At 40.1% G+C, this 13,766-nt stretch overlaps 1 protein-coding gene across 1 annotated transcript in view; it reads left to right on the forward strand.

The window, feature by feature from the left end:
* LOC118504472 (protein similar) overlaps positions 1-13,766 on the forward strand; it is a 106,660-nt gene that overhangs the window by 31,588 nt on the left and 61,306 nt on the right. Inside the window, exon 6 of the mRNA XM_036038985.1 lies at positions 2,049-2,190. Within this exon, the coding sequence (XP_035894878.1) occupies positions 2,049-2,190 (142 nt within the window). The remainder of the gene's footprint in view (positions 1-2,048; positions 2,191-13,766) is intronic.

Below are 13,766 nucleotides of genomic sequence, written 5' to 3' on the forward strand. Positions count from 1 at the left end.
TAATAAATCTTGCATGGACTTAATAAGCTTATTTAGTGAGTAAAGGATTCACTCGGACTTTATTTGGCTTTTGGTGCACTCTCCTTTGTTTTGCTGTTTACGACCGGGAACGAGAAAATGCTACGTAAGGTTGGGATTTTCTTTTGTCACGGTAAGGTTTTTCTTTTGTGTGTTGTAGTATCAAATCAATAGTGGATGCAAATGGATGCACGTTAATAAAGGCAAAAAAGGCTTTAACCCAAAAGTTACCTTGCTGCGCTATTAAACGCACTTATTTGGACAGGAAATTGCAACTCGCCTTGCGACCTGATGGAGCCGCCTGGTGGCTCAAGCACCGTGGCAAAGCACTAAACACTAATACATAAACCGTCCTACCTTACGATTGTGTGCATTGATTTTTATAGAGCTACGATAAAATTCACAATTAATGACAGCCATTATTGCTTCACTCAGTGCACCCGCCCCGGTGTAAATTGTGCTCTGTGGTGTTACGTGGCTTCCTCCGGGACTGGGCGTGCAGCAACACAGCAATCGTGACCGGTGCACCGTTGTTGTGGCATAGGTAAATGTCCTGATGTACGCTTACCACCCTGCCAACGGTTACGGCAAAATTATATCCCTTTTAGTGTGTTTGTGTGTGTTCACTTGGTTTGGGCCGATACTAAGAAAACGTTCGGTTTGTTCTTTCCTGTCCGAAAATTCCTCCTTCGGCCAGTGCTCCGGAAGCTTTGATTGTATTATCCATTTGCACAATGACGGTGCTCAACCACCCCTTTTCATAAGCTGGTTTTTAGAAGATGGGAATTTATGCGGTGCTCTTAAAAGCTCAATCGATTCGGAAAATTACTCGTTCTCGCTCTCCATTAGCATTCCAAAGTAAATACCCATTTGTACGTAAAGATATTGTATTTTTTTATGCTTTGTGCAGTGCAAGCATTTTATTTCGTTTATATATTTTGCTGAGACTAAAGATATTCATTTAGAACCAATAGCTTTTTTGATCCCTGTTGTATTGATTTGCTTCCATGACATTCTATAAGGTATGAACCTATTGCATTAAGATAAATCAAATGCATTTAATTTCTTTCTGTTCCTTCCAGTCGTTCCTCCAAACCAGAAACGAACAAAGTCATTTGCCGCAAAAGTGTTTCATGCAATCGTACCGTGGCTTGCGGTTTAAAATACTTACGTGGAGGTTGTGTTGTAACGCAAAGTTTGATTCCGTGTTAATTACATCCCAATTTCTTTTGTTCTCCCCCCGGCCGGCAGCCACACAAAGAGTTCCAAGTGGGAATTCACTTTATATCGCTTCTGGCGTCAAATTAAAAATCTCCCGAATCCCGAACCGCCCAATCGCAATTGCACGCGACCGCAGCGATAGCATCTTGTGCTGCTGCATCCCGAAGTGTTCTAATCCGAACCATAAGCAGAGCGGAAATCGTCCATGCCGTTTTGTGGCCCCGGGAGCAAACATGCAGTTAACTACGGAAAGCAGCGGCAAATTAACTAAATGAAAAAGTTTTTCTTTGATTTTCATTCTACTTCGTTATTCGGTTCGACACTTGGTCCCTCTGCGGTACCAAGTGTGGTATCAGCGCAGTGTACATTTGGAAATGAGAAAATTTCCTCCCGCTCGTGTTCTGTTTGGATTCGTTTCAAGTTCTATGACCATCGTAAAAATTGGTAAACAGATGAAAAGTTTTCACCAACGTATTTGGCACTCCGGAGCCATTGTTTGAACTCGCTACAGGAGTTGGCTTTCGATTGAATCATGTGCCACAAAGGAAATTGTGCTTGTGATTGCATTACATTGGTCTTTTGTGTTTGATTAGTTCTGGATTCTTGGAGGTAATTAGATGTACGTATCAGTTGAGTTGAAGCATATTTTTTCTGAGTTGCATAATAATACCTAAGAATGCGATATTTTCTCCATTGAATGACATCATCTAGTTGAATTTATTTTAAATAAAATCTTTTTTTTTTAAATAAATAACAGATTGGATAAACATTTCAATAACATCTTTATTTTTCATTTTACCTTTTTCCAGTCATCAGCAAAGGGCAGAGTGAAACATGCCGCTACCGTTTTCTCGCCAAAACTGGTGGTTATGCTTGGGTCGTCACACAAGCCACCGTCATATACGACAAGCAAAAACCGCACAGTGTTGTCTGCGTGAACTATGTCCTAAGGTAGGTGGAGTTTAAATTTTCGTTCTACGACAATTGCATCGACTGGAAAACAACACAGCACAAATATGACGGTATGATCATAATTGCGAGCTAATTGGATCATCAATGTCATTGCTGTTTTTGAAGTATTTACAAATACTTCCATAATAAGGACAATCAAGACAACGTTTAATCTAATATTTACCTGTCAAATCTGTCAAAACATTCTATATCGAATTTCATATCATAATTGTGCGTTAAGTGTGCTTCGAATAAATCAAAAATCGAATTTAAATAATTCTTTTAATAAACTGGTGATGGTACAAAAGGTATCGAACCTTGCAGAAAACATAAAGATTTATCCATATGTTTCCATCGCAAAGCAGTATTTGAAATCATTCGAGCAGTGTAATAGCTTCTTTACTACTCGCCTTCGCTTAGTGTGATGAAAAGATCCCTATTGTCACATAATCCCCATCCCTGGCCAGTATTATTCGTCTTGTTCGTACGAAAAAGTGCGCTTCCGAACTATATTAGCCCCACACCATAGGCGAACGAACTAAATTTCAATTATGTTTGTGCATTCACCGACAATCATCGGTAAGCCAGGCATCGCCGCCCAGCGCAGAGTGTCGTGGCGCGGTGCAATGAATGCATTGCATTTCAATCCACCTTCAGCATCAGACTTACGTTTGCTGCCGCATTGTCCATGCGTTACGGCGTAAGTATTTACTAGACACTTTTGGCTGGCTGCTTTGTCATCCATGTATTACGCTGTTCGCAGTGCAAAACCACCTCGACATTTGGCACCATTGTGCATTCGATGTCATTGCACAATCTCGCCCAGAGAGCCAGCGAGATTTGGTAGGATCTGTTCCTGCCGAAGACAAAGAATCACAATCTAAACCGAGCGAGCATAATTTCCGCTAGCGTGAATGCGGTAACTTCGACGTCGATGCTTGTTCCTTTGTGCCAAGGCTCAATACCACGGGAGAAAGTAGTGTTGTAGCATGAGCCGTTTTTTCTTCATCGTATCTTTGCCCAAAATTTACACGGAACGACGAAATCGGTGTTGCGTTCCGAATCAAAAGGTACACATTGTGTTGGGGCGTCGGCCAACAACAGGTCGGGCATCAGCGCGGGCTGGCTCTGCTCGAATGGCTCAAAACGAGACGGAACAAAGATGATGTCCTTTCCGTAAAATAGCTCTTTGTTTGCAATCTGACCCGAACCTCCGGGCAATGAAGATTGGGCTGCTGCAGATTTGCTGGTTCATTTCGTTTTCTTTCTCTGCCGCCAAGACTTGCCCGATCAACTCGTTACCTTGTTATCAGTCGCGGTTACTAGCTGCTAAGTCTTATATTAGAGCTCAGTGGTTCAAACGCGAGCGGAGAGCCCGCACTATTGCAGGAAGGTTCATGATGCGCTTGACTGTTTATGTTTTTTGTTTGCAAATCCCTACCGGTACTATCGCTCGACTTTGCTGCCTCGGCAAAAAGGATCGCTGGCGTGGTCTGTGATTTATCCTTCCCTATGCTCCCATTGAAAATAGATCCTTCTAAATGCATCGTTTATCTTGCATGCTTTGTTATATATCGCACTGCTCGCCGGAAGATAATTTTGTTGCTTGATCATGTGGTCTTCAACCCGGCGTTTGGATGTTCAAAAGATTTTCATTCGGTAATTTACACTATAAATTTTTATTCACTTGGAATCCGTTATAGTGATCAAAAATGCTTGTATTTATTCATCGAAGCACGCTTAATTGTCACAAATAATCATGATTTATAACCCATTTTCTTATTTCAGCTAAAGTCAAGGTAGGTAATTACTTCTTTTTTTACTGTTTTGCGCACTTCTACGGCTTGTGCTATCAAGATTGTTGCTTTTTACTACAACATTCTACAAACGGCAATTAAAGTGTCGTAAACCTAGTCTTGATTAAGTCCTTTTGTCCTTCTGTTACATCCGTTCCCGTGTGGATAGAGCATACTATGCATTAGCACGTGGTAGCGTGGACGCGTTTTACACCTAGATGTGATCATTTTTAATGACGATCGCAGTCTAAGGTCGTTTTCGATGCAGTTGTCGTTATAAATCATTCTCTGCGGTCAACATTCGTTGACAAGAAAAAGCAATGAACTTACTATATTCACGAAAAAACGGCCTCGGAGGGAAAAGAAAACATACCAAAAATCGTTTTTATCCTTTGCCATCCTCAATGTGCAAGGTAGTGGCTCACCGCACAAATTTCCCTTGGAATGTGGGATTAATGCAGTGAAGTTTTTTTTTCACTTTTTTACGTTATGTCTTATAACTATGGTGCTAAATTCAGCTCATCAAATGGTGTAGCGTTTGTTTATTTTATTTCAAGCTTTGCTGGAGGATTATCGTTAATTATAGAGTGTCAAACTGTCCGAAAATGTAGGAACTAAGCCTAGGGAAAGATTATAAGTAAGGAAAATGCGTTTGAATACAAATAGAGTCAAACATATATTTATACGCCTTCAATATACTGTTCTCAATCCATTCGACTAACTTGAAGTCCTTAGCCGAGTGGGAATGAGTAATTGTTCTGTTTGATATTGTTAATGGCTATCAAGCGATATTTTTAATCATGCTCACATTCTTATCAAATGATGAGGATATGAGTTTTAACAAACAAATCAACATGACTTCATCAGAAGTGCTATTGAAACAAACTTACTGCAAGCATCACAATCAGCAATCGATTGTACACTATCGTACTATCTTAATTATAAACCCACTAGCTGGACACCGGCAAGAAATGCTTTGTGCATTAACATCGTTCATTGCTTAGGCCGCACGTGTTATGTGGCGCCTGCTTATCATCTGAATGCGACCGACATGTTGTGAAAAGTTTTAGAAAAACAGATCATTAGTTTCATAATTTAAAAATTACGAATAATGATTATGATGTTGATCATCATCTAAAATAAACCTGCCCATGTTTCTATGTGTACGATAAACAACTCTCAAACAGGGATCACCTGACGTTGTGCGTGTTTAAAGAAATGTTGAAAAAACAAACTCAACATGTCCACCATCGCAGTGTCACGAGAAGTTGAATTCCTCTCAAAATTTAAACGCCAAAGTGTGCGTCTGCCTGGTGCCGCCATAATAAAATTGTTTTCCGTTCGCGCTAGCCGACGAACTAGCGGCAGAGCGTTACGCGTGTGCTACTGGTACTCTGTGTTTTTGAGGTGCTGCCTTTTTGTTCTTGCTCTTCTCGAACACTCCACCGCTTCATCGCGTTACTCTTTGATTCAGGTTCTATTTTGATGCTGATATTATATCGGATGATGTTATTCAATGATGGGTTTTTTTTGTTGTTGCTTCGGTTCGCTCGCATCAACGCTGGCACGTGTAGGTGATTTCTTTTTTTGTTTTTCGTGTTTAGCTGGCCAATCATTGATGATTTTCTTGTTCGTCCTTTCGGCGGCGGTGGCGCTCATCCCGCCTATTTCACAACGCGCCACTTTTGTCACCACCACGGAACGGTTGACCACATGGCACCATTGCAATCAATTAACCCGAATCAAGCAAAATCTACCGAGTAAACACAACACTCAACAGAACGCACATAAAACGGCTTATGGGACGCAGCAGTACGGCAAGTGGTTGTGCGTTTTGAAACCACAGATTGGTTGATTGTGTTGCTCGACACCCGAAACACCACGTTTCCCTTGCGATCCGGTACCAACACAAACACCGGTAGCGAATCGTATTGGTTGCCATGGCGCTGGCGTGCCAAATTTAACACGATCATCACACGGCAATCCCAAAAACCTTGGGAAACCAACCCAATGCGGGTGTTTGTCGCTGTGTGAAATTTTAGCGACGAGCCCCTTTTGAATTAGTGGAAAGATTAGACTCAAAATTTTGGCGATGGTTGTGACGATCGTCATGGGCCCGCCAGAGTATCTTATCTGAGAATGGCACACAGTTGATGTAATATTCGAATGAAAGTGAAAACGCGCAACAATTAATTAGGCCTGGTTCCTTTACCTTTAGAAAATGAAAGTTAAAGACATCGTTGGTTGACGAAAATTACACTTCGCCTCATATGCAAGCCAAAGCTGTCAGGAGTAGTGAAATAATTTATTGCTCAGCTGCAGAAGATCGTTGTTGATATGTTCGCCAGCTTCTACGGTTCTGTGTGTGCAGCCATTGTACCGTTCGATCTTGTCGCTTTCTTACTCGCACATGCACGAGTTTGTTGGAGGGTTTCTATTTCATCTTTTGTCGGATGATCGCATGACTAGCACGTTAGAAAATATATATTTAGAGCGTTCTCATATTATGAAAGAAGAGACAATGCTCACGGTTATGGTTGAACGCCCTCCCCTCCGAGCAGCCAGCTCCCCTTTTCGATCCTATAGACACACGTGTAAAAGGACTTCGAGTTGCGTGGAAACCGGATTACGTTGGTTTTTTGCTGTTGTTTTCATGAGGTGAACAAAATAATAAAAGCAAGGTTTTAAACTGCTTGAATGAGTGTATAGGTGCGCGTGCAGCAATGTCGTAGGTTTCACCAGCAAGACCGGCGGGAAGACTGGCGTGACAGCCGAGCAATAGTGTTGACTCGATATTTTGGTTTGGCTGCTGAGGGATGAGCATCGTCAGAGCTATTCGATTTCGATGGATGGTCTGTCATACGATAAAGCTGTCATATGTGGACTATTTTTGTATTTCATTAATATGTTGTGGCCTTTATTTACATCAAAGGGATAGCGCGCAACGTTTGAGCGATACACAATGAACTTCTTTATTTAAGAGCAATTGTAGTTAATGCTGATAGTATTAACAGCAGTATCATAATTTTTATTTTATATTAAAATCAAATAAATTTATTTAATATCCCACCCTCTAACATTCGTCCGTTGTACGAAATTCGTGCTTCTAGCCCTTGTTAGGGTTGACATTAGAATATGACTCGCCATTTTCTCAATTACTGGTGACGTGCTGTCGAACGGGTCGATAAGTATGTATGAATCAAAAATCATAGACACGTGACTCTCAGCCATCCATATTGAATGTCCATAGAGATTTGCAATGTGATAAAAACGAATAGGCGCTACGGCCCATAATGTATGTGTGATACGTGGTTGGATGTCCGCTAGGGGATGAGGCTTCCATATTTGATGGAATAACGATCTCTGTCGCCTACATCTTTGGCAGACATCCGGAAATGAGTGCGGAAGGAAGCACTGGGCCTCAATTCTACGCAACCTAACCAAGTTACGAAATCAATACCAAACAAAGAGCTGGGATACGCAAAAAAAAACTTCGATTGGTGTAAGAGTGACAGAACTGTCAGAAACATTCAGAAACTGAATGCCCACAAAAAATCCTTTTCCTCCAGTCATGGATGAATGGCAATGTGTATTTTGGGCTATCCTAGATTTGCTGTACATATTGTCCAATAAATGATACAAAAATGTATCAGCTTGTATCGCATCATAGTCAATCTGTTCGATACTCCTGCTCATATGAAAAAAATCATACACAGCTTCAACAACGCGTATTTGTAGACATTTTGCTTGTTTGTATATTTATAGCAAACTTCAAATAAAAGTTAATTGACAAGACTTGCTACGCTGCAACATCAATATTACGGTAGTAGTTATGAGGACTAATTTATCTAGATAATTTGAAAGGGTATTTCTTCAGATTAATCAATAAATGGTGCGCATCTACCACTGTTCGTTAAACGCGATATAATTGAGTGCAAAACACTCGCTTCTCTTAAAGCAACAGAATTTAAATTAATCCGGACAGGTAACTAACCAGACTCATTAACATTCCTCTAGCCAGCAATGGCACGATGGCGTGGGTGATGAGTAAATAGCTTTTCCAACCGCGATATGCTGTAGTGAAGTAGCGGGTATGCAAATAATGTCAAAATTCCTGCGACCGGGAGCTACTAACTACGATCTTTCTCATTTCCGTACCCTACACTTAGGTACTGTTCTTCATTATAATTAAGGGCTAGAAGTGTTACAATCTATTAATTTGGCTGTGTCTCATACCATCAAACCTTGAGTATGGTACCATTAAAGGAAGAATGTTGATGATACTGGACCCAAACAAAAGGCTAAGATATCCTATTTTGAGCCCACGAAAAAAAGCTAATTGACAATACACCTACCAGCGTCAAGGCTAGTCAAGGCTTGGTAGTATCGTCAATAAATAATGAATGCGTTGGAAGCTAGTGGCATCCACAAGTCTCACCGAACGGACACGCGAACGTGCGTGCAGGATTGATCAGAAATGTCTTATTATGCCTGTCTTGCGTGTTGCACATTCGTTTTTGTTTATTTGGAACGTTGCAAGAAGCCATTGCCATTGTGAAGTTCATGGCGCTTTTTGATTCCATCTGTTTTGAAGAAATTGGATTTGTCTCAAAAAAAGAAAAGGTGTATTTTTTTATTGCGATACATATTGTGCTGTGTAAACAATAGAATTACCTTGAATATTTTTTACTAATTGAAGCCGCCATGGCTATAAATAATTAACAAAATCAGCAATATCCAACGTGTCGATCTATACGGGATACGCCCTGCTTAATTAAAAAGGTTTTTTAGCTGGTCAAGACCTAAAAACAAAACACCACGTGCTAGTGGACGTTGCACTTTGCTGGATCTAAGAGTGGTTGTCAACGATCGTGTTCGTTACCAGTTTCGTTCACGTTTTGTCGTTGTTCTTGACCTTCCCAAACGTTGATCACTTTTTGTGTCGCGTCCGGATGGACGATGATGGAAGCAACGGATCCAAAAAAATTTAATCAACACCAGCTGAGCCACTTGAACCTGACCCGGTCTCAATTGTGGCCTATAAAATACTTGCCACAATCAATCGAGTGTTCCCATGTTGTGGAAAATACAATGCAAGACCATCAGTAAGGGGAATCGTCGTTCCAAGGTCCAAATTAATAGGGAGTTTCGGGTAGGAGCCGACACCGTACTAAAAATAGCTTGATTAACGTGCCGTCAAAAGGCTTCTAGCTATTTTAAAAATGGTTTTAACACAGGCGCATATAATGCTATCAACCATCAGCCATTGTACTCTACAGCTACATGATTATCTTTCAAACTGGAAAGTTTTTCTATAGGCCTGTAGGAAGCCATTGTCCATAACACTCGTCTTGAAACATATGTCAGGTGTGGTTAATATTGTAGTATCTGCTTTACCTCAATATTTGATGCCTGGTGTTTAACTGGAGGACCTACACAAAGGAGTAGCGTAATAATGAGCTACTTAGTTATTCGTTTAGTAAACAAGATATTGCATTTGACGTAAATCGTCGACATGAGCACTTTATCGAGTAGCATTTTTTCTGCCGAATATCCGTGAAGCCAAAGACATAACACATCGCAACGTATAATCCACAACGTCACGGGACCATGTAAAACATTTCGTGAGTAATTGTGTATTAATATGTCTGTACTTAACTTTCCATATAATCGCGTAGGAAACGCGCGATTAAGATCATGTGCATTATCGCCCTTCTTGCTGGAGGAAGCATGTTTTCTGTTTTGCTTCAATGCATTTCGCTCTGACGTCATTGGTACAGGGATGCGCACGGTAAATTATGATTTGAACTGGTTTCACACAACGTGAGCATTGGATGATCGGGCGGCACAACCGGTTGTGATTTGGCTTAACCTTTCCTGATGATCTTTCCAAGTCTCGTCTCGCGCCAACTTTATGTTTGTTAGTATCAACTGCGCTAGGTTCGTTTGATTGATTATTGATGGTTTCAAAATTAACTGTGTTTGTGTTGTGTTTAAATATTTCCATCAAACGATACAGGAAGCATTTTCGACTGATAAGCATTTGCGCCGTGCCACTTTTTCCACCAACACGTGACATCCATGATCCATGAATTGTTTTTTTCAGTAATGCCCCACAATGGTAATGGGTTCGATACTCGGGCAATAAACAAGAACATCACCGGGTGAAAACATTCCATTAACGAAGAGATTGCATCTTAGTACCATTGACGTAGCTGTCGACATCCCTTAAGATGATCAGAATGATTACACAAATCACAATTGTTGTAATCTATTATTTCTATTTTATTTCATTTTGCATTATTAAATGATTTGTTAACTATTTAAACTATTCGATAACAACCAAGCTGTAATTAAAAAATTAATAAAACGAATTAAAATCTGATGTGTTGCGTGGTATATCAACATCAGTTTTATCATCGCTTTTAAGGCATAAAGATTTAAGGGTGATTTACTGTGAATACTCACCCAGCTCAGCATATATTAAAGCGAACATCGGAAGTACTGTGCTATTCGGAAACGGGGACATTTTTAAGTCTTTCATCGTTCGCTTTGCATTGCGTAGCTTCGCTTTCGTCAGCATCCTGCCGTATTGGATAGAATTCACCCGTATTAAATTAACTGCTAGGGAATGAAATGAAGAGGAGACGAAAATGATGGTTTTGATTAAGAACAGATTGAAGACCGCGGTGCGTTACCGATTAAGGTTGAGAGAATATTTTCATCATCCGTTCTTAAACTCGTCAAGTATTACAATGAAAAGTGACTGTGCTGGAGAGTAATGTTGAACAGTCATTTAGGCGTAGTTATTCGTATTAAGTAAAATAAATGTTGACTTTTAAGTAAGATACCAGTTTTTCACTATACAAACCCTGCAAATAGATGTTAGTAAACGGAGTGACTTCTCTAGATATTTTATGGTTCAATTTACCTTTTCACGGTCTTCAGTTTAATCGATGCAAGAGTGAGAAAACTTAGATCCTAATCAGTTTCAGACCAACCATCGAAACAAAAAAAAGGCTCCTCAAAACTCTATTCGGTGTCACCTATTCCCTCGTTAAGCATTAAACAAAGCCACTAATTTAACGCAAATCGTTTGGAGCAAACGGTACGGGCGGAAGTGATGAAAGTAAAAGTATGGCCAAACCCGTCCTTCTATGGCTTAATTAAATTCACTTGAGGGTTCTGAAGGCGCCGAAGGAATGAACGGGTAAGTGAAGAAATGAAGAATTGCGTAATCTCTTCGATCCTATAAGTAAAGTTCCTTCTCTGTTCCTTCCTTTTTGATAATCCGAGGGAAAGATTTTTTTTGTGTGTGTTGATGTACAACGGTCATAAAGCATTCCAACATCTAGGGCACGAGCAAACGAAGCTGGGCGAAGCGGGCTAATGCTGGTCTGTTGTTGAATGATGTAGCACGTGGCGCAAAGAAGCAATTTTATTATTTCATAAAATATCGCCGACGCACAAAGCTGGACAGTGGTTCTCAAAATTGTGGGACTTTTTTGTGTTTAGACACGGTTTTATGTAACTGTGTTACTGAAACAAAACAATTAGCCCTTTTTGATGTGGTTATATTTTGTGCTTTTCATTGCGAATTAATCAAATTTTAAGTAATCAAATTTAAAACCTAATACGCAAGGTAAAGTCAGATTAAAAGTAGTACAAGCCATACCTGCAAGCCAAGGACGTTTAGCACAGGAAAACCCATCGTAAAGCTAGTCACTGTTACTTTCTCATCCAATTTCGTGACGGTTTTCAGCCATACCTCCGTCCCGATTTCCTTGTCCCTTGCTGACATCATTATCTAGTTCCAATTTCGAATCTGTTCACAGTGAAAATCGACCCTAAGCTTACCCTCAGGTTTTGCTGATAAAGCTTCAAGAAGATTGACAGAATTGAAAGGGACGACACAGATGCTTTAGGGGGCTCTGAATGGTGGCAAATTACAAATCAAATTAACATAACTTTTACAACAGCTGCAGCAGTAGCAAGTGGAACACTACCTTCGGGGCGACTTGTGCTGGATCATGCATGCGAACATGTATCGGTGAAACTTCGCCCTCCAGAAGCAACCTGACGACGGTTTTCCCTGTGCTTAGTAATTTTGGCGGAAATCCGGACGCGGCGCGTGAAACCCATAACGCCACAGCCTTGGGAATGTGTTCGTAACAATGGAATGTTAATCGTACCCTCCCGTTGCTTGGTTTTTCACCATAAAGTTGCAATGTGGAACAAGAACACATGATGCCAGTAGAGGTGTAGGAAGCGTTCTTTTTTGATGCCCGTATATGTGTGTGTGTGTGGGTGGGTGGAAGTTTAAGTTTCTGGTTCCGTTTCGTTGTGAAAAAGTGAAAGTACAATTACGGCTTAACGCTGTGTGCTGCTCGGAGAACTTGATCGTTGCTTCCGTGAGCAACAAACAGGAAGCAATGTTTACTGTCGAGCATAAGTTCTAATAAACTTAGTTTGGGAACATTGCCTGTGTTTGATACTGGTGAGAATGTTGGAACATGTTTTTCATCTTAGGTAGGAACTTTTCAGTTATCGTAAAAAAGCGCTTGAAGATAGCGAAAATCCAAAGCTAACTTGAAGCCAGCTACCAAGTTTAATCAGCTCTTAGGCTGTTGCTCTACTGTTGCTCTAGCTTTTCAAATAATATATAAGCGTTAGTATAATAATTCTATAGACATATACCCTATCACTATAACAAGAGGAATATGCTAGATAGAGAGTGAGTTGAATCATTTTAACTTTCCAAACTTTATTTGGATAGTTTTCGTTGAATTTATTGATATTCTATCCACGGCATTAAATTGAATCAGTAATACAGGAAATAAAAGATGAATAAAAAGTGTCCAGTCTATAAGGAATGTTTGCTTTACTTTTAACTCTCTTCTAACTCTAATGAAGCCATCTTCCTTCAGGAACCTTCAGATACGAAAAGCGTCTTAAAAAAAAGTTCTCGTGATTGACCTTCTGTTAAATAAGGTTTTTGTGTTCTTTTTATCACCTTTGCCATCAAGTTGACCACCCTAGCCTAGGCAGCAATTTGATTCTGTTGTTATAAGGTAAGGTATATCCTAACCACAGCTTTCCTTTTGCCATTTTTTCTCCATCCAATGTCCGGTCCTCTGTAATCCCGGTTTTATGGAGAAGCCATATAAGGTTTATCGTTCATGCTTTGGCAGCATTTTTTTTTTTTGTAGGTAGGACAGACAACTTCATTAATTGTAATTCGTTTTTTGTGCTGCGATTAATTTTATGTACTTCACTATCGTCGTCATTTGCAGTGACATATTTGATCGTTTCATATCTCTTAGAAGCAATGTTTCGAAAACTTCTTGGAATTTTCGGATCGTTAATTAGCTTTCATAGCTGTTTATTCGATTTAAGATTTTTTTTTTAAATGCAAAGCAAAAAGGAAAACGTATGTGAGGTTATTTTTTGTCTCATCGCTGTTTTAACGGCAACGGTTATCCGTTGATTATGCCCGTCGATAAGGCAGGATAAGGTGAACGGTACACCAATTTTCAGCCTAATTTCGCTCTCCTCTAAACACTTCCTGTGCGAGCCTACATCTGTCAACGTGTCACATAAATTAATCACAAAAGTAGCTTTCCTCACGCAACGAAACAGCGAAGTTAAAACGAATTTCTCGAACGCCCGTAATGCTGTAGAAGTCACACTTTATTAGAGCAAATATTTTACTCTACACCCTAGCGCACGGTGGGATTACGTTTTAACTGCCTTCTTTCAGCAGGGAATGCATTGTTGAAA

The sequence above is a fragment of the Anopheles stephensi genome, chromosome 2 (assembly GCF_013141755.1).
Source record: "Anopheles stephensi strain Indian chromosome 2, UCI_ANSTEP_V1.0, whole genome shotgun sequence".
NCBI classification, from domain to species: domain Eukaryota; kingdom Metazoa; phylum Arthropoda; class Insecta; order Diptera; family Culicidae; genus Anopheles; species Anopheles stephensi.